The sequence below is a fragment of the Tachypleus tridentatus genome, chromosome 13 (assembly GCF_004210375.1).
Source record: "Tachypleus tridentatus isolate NWPU-2018 chromosome 13, ASM421037v1, whole genome shotgun sequence".
NCBI classification, from domain to species: domain Eukaryota; kingdom Metazoa; phylum Arthropoda; class Merostomata; order Xiphosura; family Limulidae; genus Tachypleus; species Tachypleus tridentatus.
Genome location: NC_134837.1, coordinates 121260586 through 121273033, shown reverse-complemented (window position 1 = coordinate 121273033; position 12448 = coordinate 121260586). Strand labels below are relative to the sequence as shown.

At 32.8% G+C, this 12448-nt stretch overlaps 1 protein-coding gene across 3 annotated transcripts in view; it reads left to right on the top strand.

The window, feature by feature from the left end:
• LOC143240385 (microtubule-associated serine/threonine-protein kinase 3-like) overlaps positions 1-12448 on the top strand; it is a 110665-nt gene that overhangs the window by 74731 nt on the left and 23486 nt on the right. The window contains exons 7-16 of one of the 3 annotated variants that reach the window (XM_076482719.1): positions 1849-1867; positions 3563-3642; positions 4296-4456; positions 4731-4806; positions 5347-5556; positions 6709-6807; positions 7168-7300; positions 10215-10291; positions 11347-11435; positions 11800-11974. In XM_076482719.1, the coding sequence (XP_076338834.1) occupies positions 1849-1867; positions 3563-3642; positions 4296-4456; positions 4731-4806; positions 5347-5556; positions 6709-6807; positions 7168-7300; positions 10215-10291; positions 11347-11435; positions 11800-11974 (1119 nt within the window). Of the gene's footprint in view, positions 1-1848; positions 1868-3562; positions 3643-4277; positions 4457-4730; positions 4807-5346; positions 5557-6708; positions 6808-7167; positions 7301-10214; positions 10292-11346; positions 11436-11799; positions 11975-12448 lie in introns of those variants that run through there. The other 2 variants (XM_076482718.1, XM_076482717.1) reach the window with 2 other exon arrangements.

Sequence of the window (12448 nt, the reverse complement as noted above, 5' to 3'; positions counted from 1 at the left end):
ACTTAATGGTAGAATCAGTTTATAAAATAAAAAAAACTTGCCTCAAAGTGCAGGTTTGTTTATTGTCTGTACTTGTAATGAAGACCAATATGGATTATGTTGATTATACGACGTTGCCAGATGCGAGAGAAAAAGAACATGACCTAAGCCCCCTGTGAAGTGGACACCTATTTCAGACAACCACGGACCTCCCCCGTTGTAGAATCGTGACACGTTTTTATAAAGTGGGAGGTCCCTGGTTGAAACGTGGTATCGAAGGGTAAGAGTTGCACAAGTTTTTCCTTTTACTGTTTCCCCTTGACGAGATCGGTGTGTGAAGTGTTACCCCTAGTAAGGAGGAAAGTTGGCTTTGAACACTCCTTTATTCTGTTTGTATAGATAATTGATTCGGACCACGCAGTTCTATTTGTTTGTCTCTTGTTATTTTTCAACGAATCTATAGTTTCTTTGCCTGACCTTATATGTGACGAAACTACAGACCTTGAATGCGCGTGTCGACTTTTATAGGTACGGAAGAAACGATAATTACGAAAGTACGGGAACATTTTCCAAGTGTACTACAAAGTACCGGAACGTTCTCCAAGGAAAGATACCGTACAGAGGCGCTGCTGGATAAAACCAAGTAGTTAACAATAAGAAATGGATAACTAGTTGTATCCAAAAAAGTTTTTATCAATTTTATAAACTCATCTGTAACCATTCTGAGATTGTGGTATCGTATATATGTACAACCGGAGTGGTCAGTGTTGACTCGAAGGAGGGCGCCGCCCACCTACTATTTGTTGGTAAACGTAGTGTTTTAAATTCCCATCTGTGCTGTTATTTGTTTCAAACAGGATTACTTCAGGGTTTATAACGCTAAAGTTGCGGTTTGATCCTCTTCCCCATTATAGACACATAGTCAGTTGTGTTTTGTGTAATAACAAATAAACAGGAACATTAGATGGTTGTTTCTCCAACCAGATCCCTGTTTAATGTTCCAGGCTTAGCATTTTCTTTCATTGTGTGTACATGTTGGTGAGTTCTATAAGCTGTTAGTAACCCGGATATCCAACTGAAATTGACAAGCGTCACGTGGAACTGAAATGCGAGTAAAGATAACAAATATTCAGAAACTGTGTGTACAGGTGGAAACCAAAGTGCGCATGCCTATTCTGTGTACAAGGTGCCATTCAACATAATATACATTTGGTGTAAGAGTTATCAACTTATTTTGCTCTACGTTGTTAATTTTAAAACAGTTCGTGTTAGTGGAAAGAAAAATGTAAGCTACAGTTTACAGGGTAATGGTGAAATCTTGAGATGTATGGCTTTAGGAAGTTGTTGGGGCTATGCAAATTCATCTTGCAAGGTGTACAATGGACAAAATTATTTTTTTATTTCTCATATGTCAAAATCAGAGTAAGACTGACGCTGATTTTTCGTAGACATATCTTTACTTCGTATAATACAACGTTCGTTAGTGAAACTGAAGATATTTTTTCCAGACGTGCAAAATCGACTGTGTTTGCACGAGGGATATTCGAAAATTTTCTCGTGCTATTTTCCCTAGAATGTCATCTAGCCACTACTACTGCTTCCCACAGGGAGTCTGCAAAGTCCCCAGAACCCTTCAAACGTGCGAAAAATTACCTCTCGTGCCTTGTTGGATAACCTGAACAGTCCAGGATGCTATTTACTGTTGGAGTCTAATCATAGAGGTGTGTGTGTCGCATGTTGCATCATATATTGATAAGTTTATTTTGCCTGTTGTAACATCTTAATATGATACAAAGATGACCCATTATGTTTGTTAGTATCCATCACCAACAGTTGTTGGCTCCAACAATGTAATATTTTGTGTAATAGTTTTACACTGTTCGGCAACGTACGTAGGCTTATCTGTTTTAGGATTTTTATCCGAACAAGGAGACAGAATGTGCTAAAATAGGGTACATTTCCACTTTTGTTTGTAGACTTTTGGATTCGAATTCAAAAACGCAACAACTTAATCATTTGGTCCGGCATGGTCAGGTGGTTAAGGCACTCGACTCGTAATCCGAGGGTCGTGGGTTCGAATCTTCGTCACACTAAACATGCTCGCCCTTTCAGCCGTGGGGACGTTATAACGTTACGGTCAATCCCATTATTTGTTAATAAAAGATAAACCCAAGAGTTGGCGGTGGGTGATGATGATTTGTTGTCTTCCCTCTAGTCTTATCCAGTTAAATTAGGGACGGCTAGCGTAGATAGCACTTGTGTAGCTTTGCGCGAAATTCAGAAACAAACAAACAAACAAAAAATTGTTAAAAGTTACTCACACAACTACTTGGTAGGTACATTGCGCAAAGCGGTTAATGCTACACAATCGATAATATATTATATAACAACATCATATTCGACCTACACGAGCAATTTTTTTAGTCTCTGAACCTGGAACACTTACTTGAATGAGGAAGAACCCCTTGTAAGGAAATTGTTTGTCGTAAGTGTCAGAAATACGTAGGTTACCGTTAGTAACGTTCGACGTGGGCGCGGATTTCTTTGATATCCGACGAGAGAACACTGTCTTCCATACCGCTGTTATTGTGAGTGACATATAATCCACATATCGCTTATGTTTTCATAATTCTTGAATAATGTCTTGTAAGTGGGTGGTCAAACACTTAATTCTAGTTAAGAAAACAGTTTTGTTTTCTGTGTCGAAAGATGATGCTAACGTATAACTTGTTTGTAAGAAACGAGATGAAAATAAATTAATACATGACAATTATTTACACTTTTTAAATTGCCTTCTTTATTGGGTTTCTTGGACGCGGTCTTCTGGTAGAGTTCTAGATTTCGGTGCCGAGTTCGAAACCCGAGTGATTTTACAAAATATTCCCTGTACCTTAAACTGCTATAAGAGTGACCTTTAATCAGTTAGTGTGGGTGGGAGGCTGCATTTTCTTGAGTCATGGCGCTCGACTCATAACCTGAGGGTCTCAGGTTCGAATCCCCGTCACACCAAACATGTTAGCCCTTTCAGCTGTGGGGGTGTTATAGGGTGACGGTCAATCCCACTACTCGTTGGTAAAAGAGTAGCCCAAAAGTTGGCGGTGGATGGTGATGACTAGCTGCTTTCCCTCTTGTCTTACACTGCCAAATTAGGGACAGCTCGCGCAGATTGCTCTCGTGTAGCATTGCACGAAATTCAAAAGAAACTGGTTAGAAGTTAAAAGGTGAAGATGGAATGCCATCTGTACAGATTGGTTTTGTTTTACAGATATGTATTATTATTTTAAGATACATTGTATTTCTTTTATATTTGTGAAATTTTTACCAGTGTTAGTTGTGTTTAGAGGGCACTCTCATTATTATTCCCACGTTTATCGATTTTTCAGCTTCAATAATTTGAAGGGTTAAAATAATCTTCAAGTAGTCTTTCCTTGAAAGGTCTTTATTTCATTGTATAATAGCAGTTGTGTGAAAATTAAAGTTTAGGTAATGTTGTCAATAGATGTCGCTTTGGTTATTCGTAATTATATAGGTTTGTAAAAAATATTTTCACAGTATAGTAAAATAGTTTCTGTGTGTTAAAGAGGGGAAGGAAGAAGATGGTCACTTGCATCTCTTCCATCTTCAGGATATGGAACCAACACTTCAGGAAGTTCCAATGTTTCAGTAAGTATTACACTACCCACTAACTAACTATACATTTGTTTGTGGATAATATGAGATTATCTGTAATAATAATAATTATTGTCATACAACTAACTCTTCAGTTACATCTAATTTTCTATTTAATAAGGCATGTAAGTGTTTGCATCTAGCAACTTGATTTTGATAATAAGATTTAGTTTATATTACTACAAGAAGTGTTAAAGAATTAATTATTTTTGACAAGTTCACATCAGTAGCAACAGTTAATACTATAGTTAAATGAAATTTTTCTTCAAATGTATAAATTACCACAATAATTGTTTAAGTCTCTATTTGCCCCAGGTTTTTGGAACAGTTTCTTAGTCATTTTGGCAATAAGGTTTAGAAAGATATGAAAATTATCTAGAAGTCATGGTGCTTGTATTTTTAAGAGGTCTATTTGTTGAATTTATTTGAAATTATATAGACTACTTAGTCCCTTTATTTTCAGGGAAATGATTGAAGACATGTAAAATTATCCAGGACTGGTATTTTCACATATATTGGACATTTTCTAGTTTAAATGCTAGAAGTAAAATTATATATGTACATATTAATATTGTATTATCACAAGCCAAGAACTTCTCAGTTCTGATATTAGACTATATCTGTATCAGATATTCAACATTTTCCAGGCTCAGTGCTCCTCCCAAGAAAAGCTTTATCCCATTCCTAGCCACCCTGCTATAGAGGAGAGATGCCACCTATCAAGGTTTAGCAGCAACGAGAGTAACCCTGGAATGGAGGAAGATGGTCGCAGGTCACCACTAATGAGATCGAGGTCTAGAAGTTTAAGGTGAATGTTTGATTTCTCCTTTCAGTGAATACTATTATCTGTTTTTTTAGTATTTTCTTTCAATTCAATCTCTCATTTTTGTTTTTATATATATGTACATTATGCATTATTTATTCATTAACAGAAGTTCCTAGAGTGGTCTGGAAATATTTTTATTCTTTAAGAATTCACAAAACTTAAATATTTACCATGATTAAACACAATGTGCATGTGTGAGTATATGAGGTATATAGATTGAATTCATCATAGATGCTTTTCTTTCGTTTTTGGCCAGCAGTCCTACGAGGTCGCCAGCATTGGATAGTGATATTGTCCTCATGAACAGTGTTTATAAAGAAAGATTTCCAAAGGTTTGTGTTTTTTCCAAGTGAGTGAACTTGAGGTTTTTATTGAAATTGGAGCTTTCTAATATTTCTGGTACTTTGTCCCATTAAGTGTTACATTATATTCATTTGTGGTTGTGTCATCAACATGTTAAAAAATAAGTATTTATAAACTAAAAAGAAAGAAAAACATTTTATTAGAGAGTATTAAGAAAAACAAAGAAATTTATAGGTGGAGCTGAAAGAAAAAGATAACTGTATGGTAATGATAGTTTGGCTAAATAGATAGATAGAAAAAAAACTAATTTTATGTATAGTATATTTAGAGAAGTAACTGAAATAATGAAAGAAAAATAGAGAAGTTTATTAAAGAAGTCAGAAGAAATAGATTGTAAAATTTTCATTAAGTATGGAAGCTCTGAAACTCTGACAAAGAAAGACATGTTCTGTTCGTTTTGTTTCGGTAAAATTAGTGTAAGTTGATGTTGTATATCTTTTAATTGTTTCAGTTATTAATTATGGACACTAACAGTAGTTTGAGACTAAATATACACAAATCTTTTATAGGCAACCCATCAGATGGAAGAAAGGCTGGAAAAGTTTATAGAAGATGGTCAGGAGTTAGACTCGGACATCAACTCAGATGCCATCACACGCTTTGCCCACTTTCAAGTCATTGAAATGGCTAGAGACTGCCTTCAGAAGTCACAAGAAAAACTTGTCACTTCTCGATACTTTTATGAAATGTCAGAGAGCCTTGAAAAGCTTTACTCGGAGGTAATAACCCAAATTTTACATTTACAGCAGTGTTGTTAGAAGTATTGAGAAATGCCAAAAGCCATAATCTGAATTTTTTCATTGATGAATGTTTTGTTAAAATTTTTTAGAAATTAAAAAAGAAAGTCTTTAGCTATGGAAGTTTCAACATAACCTATATTTTTATTGATTCAACAACTGGATTGGAATCTATACACTGACTTAAAGTGTTATTAATGTAATACAGTTGAACCACACATTTTAAACAAAAGAAAAACTAACTGGGAAACTTGAAACCCATTTCAACTGTAAATGTAATGTTATTTATTTAATGCTGTGTAGTACCCAGTTTTATTTTGTGAAAGAATGAAAATACAGGTGCAATCTTTACTTGGTGTAAAGTGTAACCAGTTTCCCCCTTATTTCAGTGAGACATAGTACACACAATACATAGTCAGGACCCACACTATATTAGTCCTAAATGTTGACCATGGTTTATATGTTTAAATAATTAACTTGAAATGTGTTGCATAATTGTGAGAAAGGATTTGTTTTAAATACAGATTGATGAAACAAAAAATTCTAACATCTTTTGTAGATTGGAGGATATCATTATTTGCTAATGAATACAGTGTTATATTAGAGGTATATTTGCATGTTTTAACACTATATAGGAAATGTTCTTAAGCTAAAAGTATAGTTAGTTTCAAGCAATAAATTCTTCAAATGTTGAGGATACAGTTGAAGAACTATATTTAAATGTATAACTCTTGTTCTAAGTTAAACTATTTTTAAAACGTGTGATTATTTTGTTTATTTTTTAAATGCTAATTTGTTGTTGGAATTTAAGTTCTTATTGTTATTTAAAAAAATAAATAAATACAGGTTTAAAAATATATTTACTGTTTATGGTATAAAGGTATAATTAATGTCTTAATATTTTAAAGTATATTTACTGTTTATGGTATAAAGGTATAATTAATGTTTTAATATTTAAAGACGTGTTTACTGTTTATGGTATAAAGGTATATTTAATGCTTTATATTTATAGGCATATTTACTCTTATTTACAAGTAAAAGTATGTTTTTCATTGTAAGTACTTTTTAAATTGTAAAATATCTTTCAACATTAATGACTTTTGCTTACTGTTTTAAAAATTGTTATTATTTTAGTGTCGTGAAAAGTCTTCCATAGCTGCCAGTCATCTCAAGAACCAAATCAAAAAGTTGTTACTGATTGTGTCAAGACCTGCACGGCTACTGGAGTGTTTGGTAAGATTTGGTGTAGATGATAATGTTACAGGGTTGACACTGGTCTGGTACAGGTGGAGTTTGTAGTTGTTGCTGACTGTTTTAAGACCTGCTCGGCTACTGGAGTGCATGGGAAGATTTGATATAGATGATGATGTTACAGAGTTGGCACTGGTCTGGTACAGATGGTGTTTGTAATTTCAATGAAATGAATGTTTTTATAATCTATTGATATTTTATATTTGATAACAAATGCACATTAATGAAGCATGGTTTGATGAGGGATACCAGTTGCGTAAAAAAACATGCCTTTATGACAGAATAACAGATAGACAACAAGGGACCATTTCAAGTTGTTAGATATGTTTTCTGTATTTGTAGGAGTTTGATCCTGAAGATTTCTACAGATTACTAGAAGCTGTGGAAGGACAGGCTAAGGTAGCTCAAGGCATCAAGACAGATATCCCACAATATATCATTAACAAGTTAGGACTAAACAGGGACCCTCTTGCTGGTATGCTTTTGTATTTTTCTTGCTAGAATATTTTCTTCTTTGTATGATTTTAGAGAAAATTTTGATGTAAACCATTTTAGGTTGGTGAGGTGAACACATGAATGATACTATATCAGTAGCTAAATGTGTCATGAGTGGGACAGCTGTAAGACTGTGTACTTGGAATGCTATAAGGAAGGTTTTGATACCCATGATGGGCATAGCATAGGTAGTCCATTGTGTAGCTGTGTGCTTAAATACAAGTAACAACAGATAGGACCAGTAGTGGATATAGACTGGACCCTAGGTCTGGGGTTAAAATCTTATGTTTATAAGGTAGAATGTCCTAGACACCATGACAAGTAAAGAGTAGGGTTGTGTAATGAATTTATATATATTTCCATTGCTTTATGCTGATAATGTAGTCACTAGTTGAAATGGTAGACACGTGTGTGTGTGTATGTATATATATTGTTGCTATGGTAGTTACATGTGTGTGTGTGTGTGTGTGTATATATATATATATATGACAAGTAAAGAGTAGGGTTGTGTAATGAATTTATATATATTTCCATTGCTTTATGCTGATAATGTAGTCACTAGTTGAAATGGTAGACACGTGTGTGTGTATGTATATATATATTGTTGCTATGGTAGTTACATGTGTGTGTGTGTGTGTATATATATATATATATAATATTGTTGCTATGCTAGCCTCATAGTATCACACTATCCTAGTACCATGCATGTTTATTATCCTCTGGGCTAAAAACATAAGTTTTGTCAGTACCTTCTATGGTATATTCATTTCAATTCAACCAAAAAATATACCAGAAAATGAAGGAGTAGTGGTATACCATATTTCTTTCAAAGAACTCTATCCCCCCCATATCCAACAATTCAATTTTGTAAATTTATAGAATGGCAGTCAATTTTGTTAAGAGTATTTTTGCATGCATTTGTATGTGTATGAAATCATATCACTGTCTTTGAAGGTGTTCTACCTATAAACTTAAATTGATGACAAACTTGTCAATAAGTAGATAAGGACAAAAGAATATAGAAGAAGAAATTGTAATAGTGTTTTTTTTTTCAGTACTGTTGATTTTCTGTTAGTGTCTTTATAGGGAAGACTGAGTCCAATATATTAACACTAGAACTAATCAGAAATAAATATGTAATAAGCTGTACTACAGCTGTGGTAAGGAAAATGTGGTGTCTTATGCAGTGAGAATCCACAAACACAAAGGTGAGTGGAAAAACTCTGTGTTGCAACAGTATGCAACTTAATTAAGAAGGATCTCTGTCTGGAAAAGTAACAGAAACTATTCCACTAACTTGTATAGCACATATGTTCATCTATCATATACCTAAAGTTGTTGAAGACTACAACAGGTATTCATGCTATTCCATGCAAAGACAAATCAGTCAAGTTGCTGGGTGCTTGGAAAACTGTTGTCCTGATACACAAGATGGATTATGGAGTGCTACAAGGAGTAGTGGTATTCTTTGACCATGAGAACCTTATGAGAGAGTGTTTTGCATTAGAAACTACAATGCAAAGCTGTTATCGAGATGTGGTTCTTAGAGAGGGTATGACAAGAGATGGTGGTGTAGAGTGTAATAACGCAGTAATCATCTGTACAATTGTGTGAAACTCTTTAGTGGAAGTACAATACAGACAGTGTATTATGTACAGTACTTTAACTATTTTTTAATAAAAACAAAACAAAATTATGTTATCTTGGCTATTGTGTAACAAATAACATTTTCCTTAAAGTATGTATTTGCAACAAATTTCAATATTTTCCTTGTATGGACATTGTTCCAGGAATAAAACGTTTCCATTGATACTGTCATATAAGACATCAGATTTTCTTTAACTTAGGGTGGTAACATTATTGTTGTGTATACTAACCTTGAGGAAGCTACAAAGGTGGAACGTTGAGTAAAATAAATAATCCTATATCTATGTATATATGATGTGTAAAAGTTATTTTTTCTCAATTTTTTTATCCACATGGGTAAATCCCTCTATCATCCCCTCAAATTTTCAAAGACAACATTATACTTGGATGGTATTATTTGTATAATTAGATTTTCTCATAACATGAATGTTTTCATTAATCAATTATGCTTATCCATTTGTTCTGTTCTCCATCTCTAATAGCTCTAAGGTTACTATATTTGTAAATGATGTAATTAATGAAAAGTAATAAATAATAATATAACATTACTTAACTTTTTTGTGTGTTTGTTGTGCAATTGTTCATTATTGGTCTATAATATGTGTACTTCTGTTAAAAAGTGTTAAAATAGAACTGTATTTAATAAGTTGTGGTGACAGTTATTTCACAGTTCATAAATAAGAAATAAAAAACTGAGTTGGTGATATTGAGCCTCAGTTTATGAATGAATTTTAACACTAAGGCATTATAGTTAATTTTAATGGAGATTAATTGTTTATGTACATGGTTTTATCAAATAAGATATTCAAGAACATGGTCTGGTTGAATTGTTTGGTATTTTTGTTTTAATATTTATCTTTAGTGAGATTATAAAATAAAAAAGAAGTTTACCTCACTATGTTATGAAATTTGCATTGGCAGGTAATGAAATCCACAACTGAAATATGCTTTTTTAGTTTCTTAAAATTTGGTACCTGAAGTAGTTATTATACACGTTATAATTTTGACAAGATTTTCATTCTTGAGATGTGTTATCTAATTTATAAGAATGTAGAAGGTAATTTTGAAATTTTAGCTAATTAAAGTAAGAAATTGTAGTAACAGGTAAGATAACTGTCTGTTAACCCTAGAATTTTCAATCATAAACACCAAGAAGCATGGAGTCATATTAATCCCATTATAGGGTTAAAATAACTTATCACCTTAATATCAAGAAGTTAAACGTTCTGTTGTATTTTATTTTTTAGATTTTACAAGTGAACTAATGGCTGGGGATCTGAGAGACTCTGAACCACCAGATAAGGCTGCAGAGAAACATAAAGAGGTACATATGACACAATTTTTTGTCTTTTTTATAAATGATATTAATAGTGAGAAACACTAGTTGTAAATGTTGCCAGCATAGCTAGGTGGTTAGATTGCTCAATTTGGGATCTAAAGATTGCTGGTTTGAATCCCTATCCCACCAAACATACTCACCCTTTTAGCTGCAGGGGCATTATAATGTAAGTGTCAAGTCTACTCTTTGTTTGCAAAAGCGTAGCCCAGTAGTTGGAGGTTGGTGGTGATGACTAGTTGCCTTCCCTGTAGTCTTTCACTGCTAAATCAGGGATGGCTAGAACAGATAGTCTTCATGTAGCTTTGCACAAAATTTCAAAGAAATGAAGATGAGCACTCGTGGTAATTTATTTTTTCATGATATATATTTCGTTGTCTTCAATCTGGTCTCAAGATTTGTCATGCCAGGTGAGTGTTCCACCTCAGGTAAAGGATTAACTCAAAAGCACTTGCCAATAAGCTTTTGTAATCATTCAAACTATGGTATATTCATAAATGATGAGAACTACACTGGAAACAGTGATTCTTTGTGCCCACTAAACCCTTATTGTTTTTAGTTCTACATGGTAAATGGTATGTTCAAAAACTAAATTATGTGAAAAACTATACTTTCTAAGTAGGCTTAGTAACATAGCTCTAAGCCTACTGTATAAGCTGAACAATTAAATTATTATGGAATTTATAATAAGAATTAAAATTATTTTTGTAATTTCTTGTTGATTTATTGAATATTGCCTATCATTTATAAAGTGTGTTGTATCAAAATAAATACTCTTTACAGTTTCTTGTAATTATTTATTTCAACCTTTGACCAAAACACTTCAAATTTAATAGTTTCATATGAATGATTTAGTTTTCTGTGGAAGATACTGCAACTGACTGTGCTATGCTTCCTTTTGTTTTCCCAGCTGTGTTTGTTTCTTAAATAGGTTTCATTTATTACATAATAAATTAGTGTTTTTACTTCTAATTTATTTTTTTTGGGGGTTTAATGACCTTCAATATTTTCTCTTAAGTGTTCTTATTTTGTTTTTACTCAAGCAACCCTCAGTGCCAGATAAAGAAAGAACAAAACCCCCTTCTGAAGAGGACTTTGAAATGATAAAATTAATTAGTAATGGAGCTTATGGGTATGTTTTCATGTTTTTAAGTCATAGAATAATTTACTTATAAAATGCTTCTAATATTATTATTCCTCAAAATTGAACTTCATGAGGTTTTTCTTCTTATTGTTTTACCTTTTATTATTGTATTATTGAATAAATAGAATATCAACCAAATAAAAGGCAGGCAGATGAATTGTTCTGAACATAATTTCTTTGAATAAAACTTTACATATAAAATATGGCAGGGACAAATTATATACTGTTAGCAATTACGAAGAAACTTAATGTTTTTTTTAAGCCTTTTGTTTCTTGCTTATGTAATTCAACACACCTGTGGTTCCTTAAATGCTCTCCCAGAAATCACCTGTTTGTCTTTTCAATCCACCAGAGCGGTTTACCTCGTGCGTCATAAGGAATCAATGGAGAGATTTGCAATGAAGAAAATCAACAAACAAAACCTTGTTCTACGGAACCAGGTAGAACAGGTCTTTGCTGAAAGAGACATTATGAGTTTTACTGATAACCCATTTGTCGTTGGCATGTTTTGTACATTTGAGACTAAGGTATGTGAGAGAGTAAAATAAAGTTGTTTTTGTGTTTTTGTATATTATAAGATATATTTTTGTGATCTCAAAAACATCACATACATTGAGTTATTAATTATTTCTTTTTTCTTTACAATATCAACTAAGAATCTGTTCCAAGGACAAATATGATGCATTAATTAATTAAGTCTTTGGTTAAGATATTTTTAGGTCTCCCGAATTATAAGAAATTGTTAATTTCATGCAGTTTTAGCACATTTCTGTTTCAGTTCAAGTGTGAGGTTCAACATGATTGTTTCTTTGAAAAAAAATTTTAAGTTATTAATTTTGTTTTTTCTTTAGAGCCACCATAAGAAGAAAATAAGTTACAATACAGTGTCTTCACTGCTTTTTTTCTTTTTAGCAGAATTAAGTGTTGTTTTTATCTGTTTTTTTGTGCAAGCATCAAATTTTAGTGTTCTTAAATTCATATCTATCAAAATGTTGAAATAC